This window comes from Sycon ciliatum, chromosome 1 (assembly GCF_964019385.1).
Source record: "Sycon ciliatum chromosome 1, ocSycCili1.1, whole genome shotgun sequence".
NCBI lineage: Eukaryota > Metazoa > Porifera > Calcarea > Leucosolenida > Sycettidae > Sycon > Sycon ciliatum.
In genome coordinates this window covers 85,612,695-85,631,203 of record NC_088643.1, presented here as the reverse complement: position 1 = coordinate 85,631,203, position 18,509 = coordinate 85,612,695, and the positions used below count along the sequence as shown (strand labels likewise).

Below are 18,509 nucleotides of genomic sequence, written 5' to 3'. Positions count from 1 at the left end.
CCTCTTCAAGATCTAGCTCAGATACATCATCCATACAGTACTTCCACTTGCGTGCAGAGGATTTCTCCTCATTGTCATCATCATCTTGGCCATCCTCAGACCCACGGTGTTGAGGAATTTCAGATATCTGTAAAGGATGCAGGAAGATGGAACAGAAATACATTCATCTACAACTTAGCAAACACTGTGGGATGCTTTCCAAGTTTCAAATTCAATACAATTACACAGTCATAGAGCACACATGTACATGTACGTGTATACAAGTATACCTATGATGTCATGTACATACATTGAAGGAATTCTTACTGATTGTACCACAATTCCCTTCCAGGGAAATTGTGAAAGCCACTGAGTTTAGAGGCAGGTCAAATATTCTGCTACAACTTACACATGTCCTAAAGAACTCATCCAACGACACTGCCGGGAACATGAAGACATCGACCACTCTGGGACGTCTCGTTGAGCCAGCATCAGAGTTACGGCTGCCAGTACTGTCCCGGCCGGTGGTCGTATGGGGGTGCAAGCGCCGTGCAGCAGCATTGAATGTTTCACTCATACGCTTTCTCAAGCTGCCAGAGCGCAGTCGGTGCTCACGGCCATCTGTACCGGTGGTGGCGTTTCCATCATGTGCGCCGACGCCTGATGAAGTTCCCATTGAAAGACGGTAACCTCCACCGAATGTTGCATGCCATAGCTAAATGTAGAGAAAAGACCAGCGAGAAAAGAAGAATTCACACCGCAAACCAGCACAATACATGCAGACAAGAGCACATAATCAAGAATGTGCAACTCCTATCTTGACTTGCGATGTACTCACCCACAGCAGAATGTTTTTATAGCATCCCTTTCGGCAAGTATGTATGCCTTTCAGCAAGAGTACACAACCCCCAAGAGTGTGCAACTCAACTATGGGTGCTGTCCCAACAGAATTTCAAGTTGATGTCATTTTTATGATGCAATGCGCACTGTACACGGATTATCAGACGAATCTGGAACCTGTTGTTGACCAAAGCCTATTCGATCCTGTACAAATTATTGCAAAGAAAAACGTGTGATGCTTTGACACCCGTACACTCGTTGTAAATCACTGGTGCACGGAGCATTGCATCATAAATAATGACGTCAACTTGAAATTCTGCCGGGACAGCAGGGTATGTGGGAGTTGCACACTCTGGTGGGTTATGTACTCTTGCTTTCGGTTCTAGTAATGTAGATACATTATGAGTTCGTCAGGCTCAGGGTGAATAGATCTACCATCCGGCGTTCTGCTTTGACTACCGCAGCTGCACTTTTGAGCTCTAGCCACCAGTGTCAATAGCCGCATTCCACTGCAAGCTCAGAGACCACTGAGTTGAGCACTCTCGGTTATGCACTTTCGATACAGGTAAGAATGACTAAACAAAGGTGGTCTCTTATTGGAAATATCACAATGTTAATGATTGTCTCATAATTGTAGTTAATTTTACATTCAGCTCATACGACTAGTTAACGGGCTGAGAGAGAGAGAGAGAGAGAGAGAGAGAGAGAGAGAGAGAGAGAGAGAGAGAGAGAGAGACATAGATAGAGAGGGAGAGATAGATAGACCCACTTATGTAGATAGATAGATAGATAGATACGTGTAGATGGAGGAGAAAACAAAACTGACCTTGTCATTGGGTATGTTCTTCAATAGACCTAGCAGGTTTCGTGCTGATAGTTTGGACAAGGCAACGCACGTCATGGCAAGGTAAACGGCGACACAAGCCTCGCCAAGGAGCAAACTCAGCAATACCATGTCAGAGGTAGGCGATGCACACCAGTCAGCGTTGGTGAGATGACGTGGCCAACCTCGCAGGCCTGGCCATTGCGAGGGTGGTGCCAATTCTTGACGGGATGCCAAGAACGATGGGGTGTCATAGTGAGAAGAGCTTGCACCCGATGAAGCAGTGCCGGAGGCATTGGTTGGTGTAAAGTCACGTGTAATCATGACTTCGGGTGGTGAACTTGACGTATAGCACAAAAACAAACAAAAAAAACAATTGCATTGCGCAGAGCGTACTTGCAGTCTGATCTAAGAGCACAAGGCACAGTGATCAAGACAAACAGAAACAACAGAGCGTTGAACAAGCTGCACTATACACTATGTCTGCCCACAGTATCCAAATAATCAGTGACTCAAACTCATCGAGTACTAGTCAGGCAGGCACGCCGCTAATTCACATGCTTCAAAACAGTTGCCCAACATAATTATAGTACATCAAAGCAAGCACAGCAGTACAGCTTATTTGTAATACAGTACTTCGAGTACACTAAACACGTGAACATACTCAGCTCTTGACTGTTGATGTGCCGGTAGAGCATGCTGAACAAGGCTGAAGGCAAACGGCGAGCATCGTCCACTGGACATGTGTAATAAGTTCCTTGGTGACAGAGCATGATCAACCGTGGATAGAGACTGGATAACATGCGTTGACAAAATGCCACTCAGCTGCATCAGCTGGCCAATGCGCTTGTCGTCAAACTGTGGATTGGCAGATGGTAGCGTTGGGTACTCCTGGATGAGAGAGAAGATCTGCTGTGCAATATTGCGAATGTCACTGAGAGGTGACCAGAGCGTATGGCAGGGCAACGGCGAGGCACTGAGCAGGAATGGTGGCATGGCCTGTGGCAGCAGGTCAGCAACCTCTTGCAGTATTCGCCGGGGAGAGTGAGCATGGTCGTTGACGGCAAGCTCTGTCCTGAACATGGCTACAGCTATATTGTGCACCACGCTGACAGCGGGTGGTTGTGGCCGTTGCAACAAAACACCAATCTCATGCAGAGCTGTCTGTAGCGGTGGACAGAATGGAGCATTTAGATCCAGGTACTGCCACATCGCTGACAGGACCTTGCGATTCTCCGAAATCCACTTGATCCCAGCATCGGCAATCTGGTCACCTTGGCATCGGGCTGCAGTACCATGCAGTGCTCTTAGAAGAGCATCCTTCTGAAAGGAGGTTAGTTTAGTTTGCCGGCCACACATCTCATGCCATACACCTAGCTCCTCAACGAGCAAGCCCCAGATAAAGCGGCGGAGATCAAGTGTTCGCATACACTGCAGAGATGAACAAGAAAAACACACCAACGAAAGAGAGTGAGGTACAGCACATGCATATTGCATATATGCAAGAGATGCAACAAGCGCAAGAGCAAGTCCCGCAAAATCGTCTTGACAACACGCAGCAGGGTACTGTGGAACGAGGCTGTGGCAGAGGCCACCCGACAACCTCATGGCTGGACAATGCATAATTGTGGATCGATGTGGACTTGTGCTTATTATCATCGGTAGCACATGACAAATGAAACTGGAGGTCGACAATTCACAATTACTCCTGATGCCCCTGCGCCAGCTACGTACCAGATTCACAGTGATAAATAATGAAAAATACATAAGCATGAATCTGAAGCAGTGTGCACCCTTCATTACTGTTTCCCACAGTCACATTACCTGCAGGGGAAGCCATTGTGAGGATGGCTGCGCCGATTCCGGCACGGACATATCAGCGGAAAGAGAAGCCGTAGGAGTAGCCAAATCATCTGCTGCACGGGCAGTCAGTCGTGCCTTCTCATCCAGCTCCGACAAGAAGTTGTCCACGAGACCACTCTCCATGACATGAGCCGCTGCAGCAGAAATCTCGCGAAGCACAAGGTTGAGAATGGCTCTCCAGCGTAGTGCAGACGCCGACCACTGAGTAACTGAATACGTGGTCATTTGTGACGACACTGGGTTTTTGTCTTTCGCAGTGCCATTTTGGTCAGGAGAGGCAGAAGCTGAGGCAGATAAGGTACCATTGACAGGAGAATCGGAAGGACCTGCAAGGAATACAAAAGCAATCATAAGAACCAATCAGGAAATTACGCTACAAATGGAGACAATACAGAAACAGGAAATCTGCACAACGGCTGAACTCAGAAATCAAAGCTTCAGCCATTTACAATATAGCTTGGTTCCGTCAGAAGCAACACAAGGGTACTGATCGAGAATTCACACAGGCACACTTTGAATACATGCACATATACATGTACTACCAAATCTGCAAGGGATAGCATGTGCACACAGAAAAAACCAGAATCAGGTAGAAATTACATTGCTCCAGTTCTCTAGCACAAACAACTAACCCGAGGCTTTGTTCAAGTCTAATGCTGAGTCCAAGTCGTCATCCAGTGAGCTAAGCTGTAGTCCAACAGGAGCACCCCAATCAAAGGAACCGGCAGTATCCTCAGTACTAGTGGCCAGCGTTGATACTGGTGTGGACCAGTCAAATGAGTCGGCCGTGTTGCCAACGTCCAACGTTGTACTGGGCTGACTCCAGTCGAACGAGAGAGCTGTGTCTGACTCTGTTGCGCTAGCTTCTACGGTCTCTGATGCAGATTCACTTTCAGGAGAAGCGTCATCAGCCTCTTGTACGGGCAAGTGGGACAGGACGTCCAAGACCAGGATCAGGCGGCCATGCTGCAGATGAGTCTGGGCTGTTTGAAAGAGTAGTCGTCGCTCATACTTTGTGAGTGGATCACTACCAACACCACTAATGCGTGGTTTCGCTGGTGCAGAAGTGGACACTGCATCATTTGTGCTTGTTGCGCTTGCATTACCCATAAGGTTGAATCGACCGGAGGAGAAGCCATCGGTTGTCGCAGGAGCTGAATACTGTCGCCGGAGAAGGAGGGGGTGCTCCCGCAAGAAGAAGTAGAAGTTGAATAGCTTGACATCAGCGTCGGTACTGTCCTGGGAATCTGACTGTGCACATAGTGAGGACTCTACCACACTCTCTAGCACAGTATCCAGTGCCATGGCATAATCTTGCAGAATCCAATGAGCAAGACTGCGCAAGAACGGATCTTTGCATGGTGGTGCGACATGAGAATCCTGGCGCATTGCGTTGGTCTGAACACCAGATGATAAGCCAAAGGATGAGTTCGAAACAAAAGTCGTTGATGCTGTAGGCGCCGAGTGCTTCGGTGTTGCAGAGGCTGCTGGTGCAGACGGCCGTGTTCTTACCGTGATTGCACTAGGATCAAGCACATACTTGCGCAACATCTTCTGATAGACTGGCCCGGACTCTCCCAGGCCTTCAAACAGCCGACAGACGACCAGCGCCAGCTGAAGATCCTGCATTCGGTGTACACACACCTCCAGACAATCGTCCAGTGAGTTGCCCAGCAAGAAAAATGCTGCTGCCTGCTCCAGCCGCTGCTTTCCCAGCAGGACAAATGCATTCTTGAGGGCTGCCTTGCGCCACCGTTCCTCTTTGAAGTCATTGGCAAAGAAGCTGGCCATACGATCATCACGTGCATTTCTGAACACACAGACATCAACACACATGAACAACATAGCACAGCAAACAACAGTCACAAACTACCAACATGGAAAGGAGAATTTCTGTTTAAAGGGGAAGTTAAGGCAAAAATTAAAATTTCACCAGTTGTAGTCTTCGGGGTGCTGAGTCGAATGGCCGTGGTCCGAGGAAGCTGAGACGCTCCCTTCCTACTTGAATCCCAATCGAACTCGCGGACTTCCACCGAAACTGGGTGACTGCGCCCTACTAGATGGGGATTTGTATGCAAAATGTCACTAAAAGCGTCATTTCGTTCTTATAAAAGCACGGATGACCGCGATTGGCCCATATGTTGTAGTCTTTTGGACGCTGAGTCGACTGGTTTCGGTCCGAAAAGGCTGCGATGCAGCGTTCCTCCTTTATTCCCAATCGAACATGGTTGAAGAAGCGGTCACGTGCTCCTGCGTACGCCAGTCACCTGGTCACCGTGCCTGCAGGCCCGTGCAGGGTACAACTTACTAGCCTGTTTGACCTTTTTTGGGTGCAGTCCTGTCACTCGAGTTGAACCTTGGTGTGAAAGTTGTCGCCTGCTGGCGTGGTGACCAGGTGATTTGGGCACCCAGGAGCACGTGACCGCTTGTTCAACCATGTTCGATTGGGAATAAAGGAGGAACGCTGCATTGCAGCCTTTTCGGACCAAAACCAGTCGACTCAGCGTCCAAAAGACTACAACATATGGGCCAATCGCGGTCATCCGTGCTTTTATAAGAACGAAATGGCGCTTTTAGTGACATTTTGCATACAAATCCCCATCTAGTAGGGCGCAGTCACCCAGTTTCGGTGGAAGTGCGCGAGTTCGATTGGGATTCAAGTAGGAACGGAGCGTCCCAGCTTTCTCGGACCAAGACCATTCGACTCAGCACCCCGAAGACTACAACTGGTGAAATTTTGATTTTTGCCTTAACTTCCCCTTTAATGGATTGCTACACAGTAGAATTGCAACAGCACAGAGTGTTCCATTATTCTAAATGACTGTTCAAATACCGGTAAGCTAGTTTCCGAAATTTCTACACAAAATCACCACAGAATTATTAAATTTGTCTGACTTTCGAATTGCACTGCAGAAGGTATGTGCCAATGCATGATGTTCTTGTCTGCATACCTGAACATTGCTCTCAATAAGGACTGCTTCTTCATGGCCAAGTAGAAGAGTGCTGCATCCAGTGGATCTTGATTGACAGTGAAACGAGCCTTGGCAATCTATCAACACCAACAACATAAAGTGCAATCACGTAAAACATACAGTGTTACTGTGTATATGAATGGCACAACAGACCTCCATGAAGATCATGTTGATGAGAGCTTTGTTGGTAATTCAGCACCGGATACTACCGAGCCAAAGCCTTGCATAACGACTGAGCAATGCAGAAGAACACAATACTATGTGTACAGTAGGTATCGGTTATAGCGTGGGTGTTTGAAAAACGACATTTGATTCTTATTGCCGATATTTCTTACACACGATAAATCACGTGTGACATATTATCATAATTATGCACGTGTGACATATCATATCAAGAGTACATAACCCATACTCTTGATCATATGTATGCGCGCACGTTTGGCATGTGGACACGTACACATGATACACACGGTACGGATCAATCAGATTCGCGGTCGTGCTAGGCGACTGCGGAGCAGCGGATACGATCGAGAGAAGTCGGAAGAAAGAGTCCGACTGGACAGAAAAAGTGATTCTCCAATGCTCCCTTGGACATAACTCTCTTTTTGTGTTGAATATTAGTATTGAGTATGCACAGAGCACAGATGTTATTACTACAGGCGATACACTTTGCACTAATCTGGCATATTTTGCTACACAAAATCCATTCTTAGGGCCGATATATTCTACTATGCGATAATACTGCTTGTAAGAATAAAATTTAATATACATATAAAATATGTGTTATGATTATGAAAAAATGAGTGTTCATTCTTGTAAGCAGTATATTCTTGTATACAACCACACTAGAACCGATACGCACTGTACCACCATCTCATACACTCCATCACAGGACTTCAGCCCTCAACACTGATCTCAGAATGATAATGACCAGGCAGTGGGCAAAATATTGGTATTTCATTGTGTTCAGTTCGGCTGAGACCGCACAATCGAGTGTAGGAGGTGGAGGTGTTCTGACTGTTCTCAAAAGCAATGAAGATGCTGCAATCGAGTGTAAACGTTCTAGAGAAAGGAGCTGGCAGTGCACCATGAATTCATTTTTAACACACCACAAATTCCCCACAACAGTAGGGGAGAGAAAGAGGGATAAAAGACAAATCAAGCACTACCCACCAATGGAAATTAGTGTTTGCTAGCCAGTTTGTCAATCTTTTAGTTGCTGAGCTTCGACGGTTCACTGGCTCTGCTGGCACTGACTGCATCGCTCTCTACCGGTTCTCCCTGATGCTACAGTCAACCCCTCGCGAGAGCAAACCAAAGCGAATGGCATTGTGGCAAGCAGGGGATTTGACCTCATTAATGAGCGAAGGCCGCTGCCTGCAAAACTCGCTGTTTCAGCCTCGTAAGGGAGGCCGCAAGCGAGGTGAGGAAGATGAGGCTCACAAGCACCAGAACGTGTTCGGCAAGATGCTATGACAGCCAAGAAGGATTTTGTCAGTCAACGCGGCACTACAAGCGAGGCTTAGTTCTGCCAGCTGCGGCAGTCGGCGTCAGCGGATATGGCACGTCGATTGGAGCATTTGTCCTCTCGATGTGTCTCTAGCTGGCTCAACACACTGCATATCAGAGAACACGGATATCATCTGTCGAAGGGAGATTTCCGGGAAGCAGTGGCGTTGTGGTAAGACTGGGCACTGGTTGGTGTGCCTACTACCTGCTCTTGTGGCCAACCGCTTAGTCCGGCCCATGCCATGTGTTGCCCTACTGGTGGTTTCCCCACCATTCGGCACAATGAAGTTCGCGACATTCTTGCCGACTTACTAACTGAGGTTTGCTCGGATGTCGCTGTCGAGCCTCAGCTTGCTCCGGTTTCGGGAGAGGTGTTTCTGGCAGCCTCAACTAACAAAGCCAACGACACTCGCGCTGATATCCGGGCTCGAGGGCTGTGGACCAGGGCACAGACAGCTTTCCTGGATGTCCGGGTTGTTCATCCCGATGCTCCGTCCTATGCCACCAGACCTCTCGAGAAACTGTTGGCGGAGCATGAGAGGAAGAAGAAGCTGGAGTATGCCGAGCATATCATCAATGTGGACCGTGGGACATTTACTCCACTAGTTTTCACCACGGGCGGTTGTTGTGCGTCAGAGTGCTCCAGATTTGTCAAACGCCTATGTAGTCTCATTTCAAATGGGGACACGGAGTTGTATGCCGAGAAAATGGCATATATCCGGTGTTGATTCGCTGTTGCATTGTTGCGGTTGGCGATCATGTCCATCCGCGGTGCCCGATCATCATATCACTGTCCTGTAAATGCTTTGCGAGAATTGGCAATCTCGGAGGGCTGGCTGCGAGTTTTTTGGAGATGATGTTGGGCAGGATAGTGCCCATGTATTTTCCTGGCTTTTTTGGTGGTTTAGCGTGTGCGCCAAGCCCTGTTAACGAACGTGGAACATCTACCACTCATACTTAGTCTGATGATCATGCATCTGATTATGATGTCATTGCTATACATGCGCATGCGCAGCGCGCGCCACTCTCCCACGCATGCATTCCAAATCTTGCTTTAGAGAGAGAGAAGGAGAAAAGAGAGACTCCTTTGTCACTTTTGCTTTCTGACGACTTGACTGTTCACTGGTTTGTCCGTCAGTGTCAATTTCCTACATTTTCCTGCCTCAACGGACATGCCAAGAACACGGAGCACCTCACGGGGTGCAAGCGCTGCTGGCACTGACGCTGACGGTCCCCCAGCTCTCTACCCGTATCCGCAGCGGGCTGTGAATTCTGCGAATTCTCAAGACCATCGGAGAGCGAGGTCCCGTGTGACCCATGCTCATGGGCACATTTCAGCCAATGCGGACCAGGTGACTTCTCCTGCGCCGTCACAACCAGCTCCTCTCACCCTGAGCGACCTGACTGGTGTTATCCAGCCCCTCCTGGAGCGCGTGGAGTGCTTGGAATCCAACGTCGTCGCCCCTACCACCTCGCCCATTGCCGCACCAGCACCAGCATCAGCTCCTCTCCCGCTGGGGCAGCCTTCCCCGATGCACTTGGCTTGCGCAGCCGGCTGTCCAGGACTCCCCGTCATCCCTCCACGACTACGGGAACGTATCACACGAGGTGAGTTTGTCGAATTTGGGGACTTGTTGCCTGAAGCCATGTCCGGCAGTAGTGATGTCCTGCAGTTGTCGTTGGTGAACGGCAGGTCCGTTGAGCTGGTGCAGAGCTCGTCCACTCCCCAGCCCTCCAAGCGCCGAGTCCATGACTTGGCGACGTGGTTAGAGGCCTTCACCTTGTTCACCAGAGTCCTGGTCGATGCGTCGCCGGACCAAGCTCCAGATTTGCTGGCGTACCAAGCCAACATCATCGAGGCCAACAACAATTATCTGACCGACGCGTGGCTGACCTATGACCGTCGTTTCCGTGCTGGTCTTGCTGCCATGCCGCACCTGTATTCCTGGCGGCAACTGGACCCTAACCTCTGGCAGTCCTGCTTCACGAGCCGCGGGCGCCCTATCTGCTCGCGTTGTTCTCTCGTGCACCCATCTCCAGCCCCGCATTGCCCCTTTCATGGAGGGCTCCCTCTTGCGCAGCACGCAGGCGGGAGCCAGTCAGCCACCAGCCCAGCTCCTCGTCACGATGGCCGCCAGATCTGCCGGAATTACAACAACGGCGCCTGCACATACCCGTCCTGCATACGGGCCCATGTCTGTCTGTCATGCCGCGGCAAACACCCAAAGAAGACTTGCACCCGAGCGGCCTCTCAGTCTTCCCAGTGACGTCGTCACTCCAGTCAACGTGCCTCGGCTAACTGCACTGCTAGCTGCTCACCCTGATGCCCTGTTTCGTGATTATGTATGTGCTGGCATGTTTAACGGCTTCTCGATTGGTCACACCACTCCTCTGGTATTATGCATTCAATCTGTCAATCATCCGTCTAGTCTCTGCAATAAACAATGTGTCACCCTGTACCTACAGTCTTGTTGCGATGCTGGGGAAACAGCTGGTCCGTTTGCTGAGCCGCCATATCAGCTGTTTCAAACCTCGGGTTTGGGCCTGATCCCAAAATCCAATGGCAAATTTCGCCTCATCCATGACCTATCCTCCCCCACTGGCCGCAGTGTCAATGATGGTATTTCCCGGGAGTCATTCAGCTTGGAGTATGACACTGTCGATTCGGCTATCTCCTATATCATGAAGTTAGGCCGTGGTTGCTACCTGACCAAAGTGGACATTCGAAACGCCTTCCGATTATGCCCTGTTGCCCCCTCTGACTGGCACTTGTTGGGTATCTCTTGGGATGGTCGTTACTATTTCGAAAAAGTCCTCCCGTTCGGCCTTCGGTCAGCTCCGTACATATTTGACAAGTTTGCATCTGCCCTTCATTGGGTTCTGGAGGACACATGCCGCCTTCCCCATCTCATTCATTATCTGGATGACTTCCTGAATGTATCGCCTCCCAGTCTTCCTCTTGCCCAGCACCAGAAGTCACTACTGCTCGACCTGTTTGCATATTTACAGGTCCCAGTTGCACCTGAGAAGGTTGACGGCCCCTCTACGGTTCTCACCTTCCTGGGCTTAGAGCTGGACACAATGGCTCTGGAGATCCGCCTTCCACCCTCAAAGCTGACTAAGCTATCTACCACCGTGTCGGCCCTCGTCCAATCCGGCCGGGTTCAGAAACGCGACCTCGCCTCTGTATTGGGCAAACTCTCGTTCGCGTCCAGAGCTGTACCAGCTGGTCGCACATTCCTGAGACGCCTGTACGACCTGGACAGAGCAACTCGATCAACACCATTGCACTAATGGCTACGCATTTCGGCATCGGCAATGGCAGACCTGTTGTGGTGGGCAGAGGCCCTGACCATATGGAATGGGAAGTCATTCTTCCTGGTGGATGAGTGGACGCCAGCCCCCGACATGCAACTACAGACTGATGCCAGCGGCACTCACGGTTATGGTGCCTTCTACAAAGGCCGGTGGCTGAGAGGAGAGTGGACAGCCCAGAACGAGAACGAGAACATTGAGTTCAAAGAAATGTATGCTATCATAGTTGCCTGCGCGACCTGGGGTTCAGAGTGGAGCAGGCGACGCATTCAGTTTCAGTGTGACAACAAGGCCGTGGTGGACTGTATACGCTCCGGTACCTGCCGTTCACCGCCAGTCATGACACTTATCCGGGCATTGTATCTGCTGTGTATTGAGCATGACTTCTTGGTGTCAGCTGTCCACATTCCTGGTGTCACTAACACTGTCGCCGATGCATTGTCTCGCAATTTGCTGCAGGTATTCAGGCACCAGGCCCCGGAAGCAGCAGCCGAGCCAGATCAGCCAGTCTTGCCAACTCTCCGTTGACAGACTCCGTGCTACAGCTAGCAGCACTGGCAATAGCACCATCCTCCCGCCGGACGTATTCTACCGCCGAGACCCGCTACTTCCAGTTCTGCCAAGTGCATGCCTGCAACCCATTGCCGGGCGACGACTTTACTTTGTGCTATTTTGCTGCCGAGTTGTTCAGGACTCTTCAGCCTCGATCTGTCCGTGTCTACATGTCGGCAATCCGCAACCTTCATGTGGAACTTGGCTTTGCTTACCCGTCGGGCCCAACAACTCTCCTCGCTAGGGTCCTGCGGGGCATCGACAGGTCGCCATCGACACAGCGTCATCGTCTGCCGATAACCACTCCACTTCTCAGGGAGATCTGCCGGCATGTTGCCGTTCCACGCATGCGGCACCCTCACAACAAGGCCATGCTAAGGGCAGCTTTTTCCTTGGCGTTTCATGGGTTCTTCCGTTGTGGAGAACTGACTGCTGGCCTGAGGCGATGTGATGTGACGATCAGTACTGACCAGCGGTCGTTATCGGTAAACGTGCGCTCATCTAAGACGGACCCCGACAGCATGGGCCACACAGTATTGGTTGGAGCCAGCACGGACGCACTGATCTGCCCAGTGCAGGCCATGGCAAACTACCTGGCGTTTCGCCCCGGCGGCGACCATCTGTTCACTTATGCTAATGGCCAGCCGCTTACAAGAAATGCAGTGTCCTCTGAACTGCGCAACCTGCTGCCACTCTGTGGGGTCACGGACCCGAGTGCATATGCCAGTCACTCTTTCCGGATTGGCGCCGCAACATCAGCGGCCATGGCAGGTGTCCCCGAACACATCATCCGTATCATGGGTAGATGGCGCAGTGATGCGGTCCACCGCTACATCCGGGCTGCTACAGCTGACACCCTGCGAGTGTCACGTCAATTAGCTGCAGTTCAAAGTCATCAATGGTAGCTGCGGGTTAGTGACCACATCATGCCTGAACTGCTTAGCTTTAGCTTTACATTGCTGCTGTCAGTACAGCACAATACACCAGTCGTATTTCATTATTACTCTCATGCCATATTGGGGATATTGGGAACGGGCAGTCTATCTCCGGAGCTGGCTCATTTCAATCACTACCGGTCGCAGCTCCTGCCCACGGCAGGCCGACCGTCTCTCGTTCACACTCTGTGTGCTCCAGGTCACAGCTCCTGCGCAGAGCAGGCCGACCTGTCTGTCTCTCTCACACACACTATGTGTGCACCGGGTCACAGCTCCTGCGCAGAGCAGGCCGACCTGTCTTTCTCATGCACGCCAGCTGCTCCGCCCAATATCCCTGATATGCCAACCAGAAAACAATGTGTTCTGAGCCGGGTGCATGCCTGTATGTGGAGAGTGCGTTAATGCGTTTTCTTCATCGATTTCGTATGTCAAAGGGGATTAGGGATTCTTGACTCTGTCCTCTACCAAATGGCACTGTTTACATATACAATTGTTTTTTTGGTGTTGTGTTCCAATCATTCACCATGCCACCGTGAATTGTATTCTGTTTGCCCGTAAAAGAGGCTTGTGTTGCTGAACAGGTAGGATATGAGTCACTGTGCTGCATGCATTTCTCGGAGCAGCTGATTAGGTGGTGTTCGTACCATATAGTGATACTGAAACAAGTCATAAACAGAAGAAGTTGAAGGGAGAAGTACACTTACTTTCTCTGCCAGACGACGCAGGCTTTCCTGACTTCTAAGCCACCAACCAACGCCGACCGCCCGCAATTCAGACCACTTCAAGCGGCCGCTCTGCACACAGGGTACAAGGGAAAGCAGCTCCTCTTCGGCATGCGAGTGGAACGCCCAGGCAAAGACAGCCGTGGAAAGACCTTGCTCGGCAAACATACCACGCTGGCGCTGCGACGCGGAATGCATCAGACAGTTGAACTGACGCATGGATAGCAGGAAACGAAGACCACAGTCATCGATGCCCTCCTCGCCTCCCTCTGTACGGCTAGCATAGCCTGCACCACTGGCACCAGATGCATTCTGCATTCAACAACATCAACACACACAACGGTCAGCAAATTAAGGAGAGGGCAAGCAACTACTGAACTCTGCTGGCATACACTAACAGTGAAAAGAGAAAAGAAAAAAGGTTAACATTCCAAGTCAAAAAGGGCCTATCGGTCAGATACAATTGCGGATCCTCACCCCATACACTACTACATATGGTAAACACAACTGTGCTCATTCACAACTAATTTTCATTCACTCAGGATGCTGAACCAAATCAACCTAAGTTTATTCCAAATGAAAATGTACACTTTAATATGCAGCATTCAGGTAGGGGCCGTCCGGGGTTACCGATTGTTTATGTGAAACGAAAACGTTTAGTATTTTTCAACCACCCACCCACCCTTTCTGCAGGTAAAACGCAGTCCAACAAAATATTGATTTCAATCTTCGGCACCCAGAAGTAGTTGGGCATTCTTCATGTATATTCAATAATTATTTTCAAAACGAAACTCCTAAAACCCACTCCCCCCCCCCCCCCTAACGAATACACCTCGCTTACTTAAAGGGGAAGTTAAGGCAAAAATTAAAATTTCACCAGTTGTAGTCTTCGGGGTGCTGAGTCGAATGGTCGTGGTCCGAGGAAGCTGAGACGCTCCCTTCCTACTTGAATCCCAATCGAACTCGCGCACTTCCACCGAAACTGGGTGACTGCGCCCTACTAGATGGGGATTTATATGCAAAATGTCACTAAAAGCGCCATTTCGTTCTTATAAAAGCACGGATGACCGCGATTGGCCCATATGTTGTAGTCTTTTGGACGCTGAGTCGACTGGTTTTGGTCCGAAAAGGCTGCGATGCAGCGTTCCTCCTTTATTCCCAATCGAACATGGTTGAACAAGTGGTCACGTGCTCCTGGGTGCCCAAATCACCTGGTCACCACGCCAGCAGGTGACAACTTTCACACCAAGGTTCAACTCGAGTTCAACTCGAGTGACAGGACTGCACCCAAAAAAGGTCAAACAGGCTAGTAAGTTGTACCCTGCAGGCACGGTGACCAGGTGACTGGCGTACGCAGGAGCACGTGACCGCTTGTTCAACCATGTTCGATTGGGAATAAAGGCGGAACGCTGCATCGCAGCCTTTTCGGACCAAAACCAGTCGACTCAGCGTCCAAAAGACTACAACATATGGGCCAATCGCGGTCATCCGTGCTTTTATAAGAACGAAATGGCGCTTTTAGTGACATTTTGCATATAAATCCCCATCTCGTAGGGCGCAGTCACCCAGTTTCGGTGGAAATGCGCGAGTTCGATTGGGATTCAAGTAGGAAGGGAGCGTCTCAGCTTCCTCGGACCACGACCATTCGACTCAGCACCCCGAAGACTACAACTGGTGAAATTTTAATTTTTGCCTTAACTTCCCCTTTAACCCTTTACTGTCCGATTAAAATGTATACAAGCCCACGCAACCACAAAATCTGAAACTAAAATTAGACGTAACTTTGGTTTGAATTTGACGATTTCCACGATCTTGGGCATCCTGGAAAGGTCTTGACGAGACGAACGCAATGAGCCCACACTCGGCGCCACAGGATGCACTGGTCCAGCGCTGTAAGCCAGGGAACGCGCAAAAGCGCTGAGCTCACGCTCGAGATCGATCTCAATCCACCATGTCACCCCTGTTGCTCGTATCGAGCTCAAATATTTTCGTAGAGACTCCCGGGAACCTGCTTTTGAATTTGAATCGGTGTAGCCTTGCGAACAGGTGACGTAAACAGGGAAAATCCCAGCCGTCGACATGCGCGTCGCGCTCTGAACGCACATTTCCCGGGACCAGAATTACGAGTGCGATAACTCAGCAACCGCTTTTCGTATCGCTTCGGGAATTGTTCGAGGCGACAGCTGAGACTTTTCTCTTCGACCTACATATTTCGATCTCTCCCAAAGACCTAGATTTGAGCAAGTTACGATAATTTCAAAATGCCTACCCCATCGATCCCATTGGATCGATGCTTGTATGTACGGACAGTAAAGGGTTAAGCAGAAGCTCAAACTATTAGGGCACTTTAATATCAGAGATGTGCAGTTTTGGGCAATTCAGTAAGCTACCGCATTTTCCGGGGTATAAGCCGCACCCCCCTTTTTGAGGCAAAATATTGACTAAAAGTTGGTATTCGGAGTATAAGCCGCACCCACAAACCAAGATTTTTCACACTCATTGACAAATGGCCTTTCTGCAAATTTATTATGGTTATGGAGCTAAATACCATGTTAGATCAGATTATGAAGTGTTAGTGCACCACAGGTTGCTGCAGAGATGTTGGTGTATTGCTGTGTTGACTACAGATCACTCCATGTCATCTGCACTATCTTCAGTCTCGCTGCCATTGATGTTGATCAGCAACACAGGCGCGAAGCTGAGTCGAATGACATGTCACATGACGTCAGCATGCATACTGATGTATGCTATGCATTCATTCGCGCAAACATATTCGGTGTATAAGCCGCAGGGGCGATTTTGGTCCGATTTTTAGCGAAAAAAAGTGCGGCTTATACCCCGGAAAATACGGTATATAAGGTATCTTGAGTTTTGTAGACAGCACTTTTGCTTCCTAATTCAACACTTCTAGTTCGTTAGAAATGAAGTTTGATATCAGGCATCAGCCACGTTTCAGGATCGTCTAGGTTTTGATGCCTGTGGTGTGCAGAGTGAGTATGCAGGCTTGTCACAAGTTTGGGGAGCTCTTACACTCAAATACGGGTCCGAGAGTATGCTACAAGTTCGTATGGAACTCGTGCTGGTTCACGTATCTACATTTTTGAAACACACTACGGCTGTGATCGTTAGGTCGGATCCAGATCCGTCGGATCCACTGGATCTACAGTGATTGATTGGTCGAATCCGGATCCAGATCCTTTGGACTTGGATCCGAGCAACCCTGCCCCGGGAGCCGGGTTGACTGGATCTATCGGATCCAAATGCGACCTTTGTGCGTAATAAAAAAAATTCACGGTTCGCGTGAGACTCGGCTGGAAACCGAGTTTATGGCATATATGGCGGGTAAAAATCATTTTTGTACTCATTGCCGTACGAGTAGTCGACTCTTGTTGACTTTTCATACGACGCGCGCGCGCGCGATCAGTACGACTTTCGCCCTTTTGGGTGACCTGCCACCGCCATCTCTTACTTCGTCAATAGCCAAGGTCCGAAAAAAGTGATCGGTTGATTCTGAAGGATCCGACGGATCTGAGATTAGGATCTGGATCTGGATCCGACCAAACGATCATAGCCTACAGGACAAACCCAGCCCAACCAGAAGACGGCATGCATGAAACAGTAACCCCAGTACACTGTGACTCTTACCAACACTTGTCGAGTGAATTGAGGGCCATCATCTGTAGAGTCACCAGACTCTGCTGTGGCTTCAGTGCTGAATTGATGGTGTGTGGAGGCAACAGTGTCAGCAAGAGCAAGCAATTTCATCTGCTCAACACTGGATAGGCCAGCTAGGCGCACCTTACTCAGGTAAGATGTCAAGAAATCAAACTGTGATGCTCCAAAAGTGGTCGCCTAAAGCACGCACACACACGCACGCACACACACACACACATACACACACAGACAGACAGACACACACACATCAACAACAGGACATACACACATCAACAGAATGACCCAGACACAGGAACAGGCACACATAGATACATACTTCGAAGTAAACATGGAGATACTGTACATCATACAAGAACACGTGCAGTGTGCTTGCCTGCGTTCAAGACACTAGAAAAGTACTAGTGGCAGTGTCTTGTACAAGGATCAGCACTTTGCATGAAAGGACTGGGCAGCTTTTCAGGCTTCCTGCCAGATTCTTGTAGTTGTCTTGGCCTATATAAATGTGACTTACAGGCTGATTCGTACCACGCGTGAAGAGGCCCTCACAAAGACACAGCCACTTACATTCAAATTCTCCCTCTCGACTCGAATTTCCTCAGCACTGTCATCCTCGTTTTCATCCCCTTGAAGATTGAAGTCCAACTCCAACTCAAGTTCCATGTTCAGCTCGCCTCTGTTATTGCCAAAAAGTTGATCATAGTCTGTATCGTTCACAACCTCTCTCTCATCCACCGAGGCCCCTGAGTTAGTCTGGAGACAATAACGAAAAGGGAAGAAAGACATCAATGGTACATTCAGAGATGGACCAGACATACATGGACAATGCTTGTACGCAGTCCCAACAGTGAACCACATAGCAGAAAGAAGAATCAAATTCAAGACATTTGATTTCATGTTGAAGACACTAACAAGAAGACAAAACTACAGTGTGTCGGTGTGTTCATGCATTAGCAGTGTACACTGTACCTGAACAGAGGGCAGCGCGGGGGCATCACATCGCTGTGCCTCTGCAGACAGGACCTGTGACAACGGCATGGGATAAAGATCATCAACCACAGTGCTGTCCATGGAGTTGGACGGGCGCCACCAGAGCACCGCGTCACTGTCCGCGTCAGCATGCTTGCGACTCTCCAGATGCCGGACAAGCAGCGCCCGGCGTGCCAAGCACTGCACGAGGTGCACCAGGATGGTGCGTACATGCATCAGCCGTCCAGCATGCAGCAACTGGGCGAGCTGATCAGGGTGGTACTGTGGTAGGTGAGGCACATTCTTGCTTGCCAGCTCAAGGATACTACAGCACGTACGTAACACAGAACAGGGACAG

The 18,509-nt window shown here is 49.7% G+C and overlaps 1 protein-coding gene across 2 annotated transcripts in view; it reads right to left on the bottom strand.

Moving 5' to 3' along the window:
* Nucleotides 1-18,509, bottom strand: part of LOC135806040 (dmX-like protein 1) — a 41,104-nt gene that overhangs the window by 10,697 nt on the left and 11,898 nt on the right. For both annotated transcript variants that reach the window (XM_065320176.1, XM_065320175.1), the window contains exons 14-24: nt 18,152-18,476; nt 17,750-17,935; nt 17,156-17,362; nt 13,493-13,822; nt 6,457-6,554; nt 4,138-5,315; nt 3,467-3,831; nt 2,307-3,073; nt 1,646-1,982; nt 389-694; nt 1-127 (exon numbers count right to left, since the gene is read on the bottom strand). The exon at nt 1-127 is cut by the window's left edge and continues 126 nt beyond it. In XM_065320176.1, coding sequence (XP_065176248.1) covers nt 1-127; nt 389-694; nt 1,646-1,982; nt 2,307-3,073; nt 3,467-3,831; nt 4,138-5,315; nt 6,457-6,554; nt 13,493-13,822; nt 17,156-17,362; nt 17,750-17,935; nt 18,152-18,476 — 4,226 coding nt within the window. The remainder of the gene's footprint in view (nt 128-388; nt 695-1,645; nt 1,983-2,306; nt 3,074-3,466; nt 3,832-4,137; nt 5,316-6,456; nt 6,555-13,492; nt 13,823-17,155; nt 17,363-17,749; nt 17,936-18,151; nt 18,477-18,509) is intronic.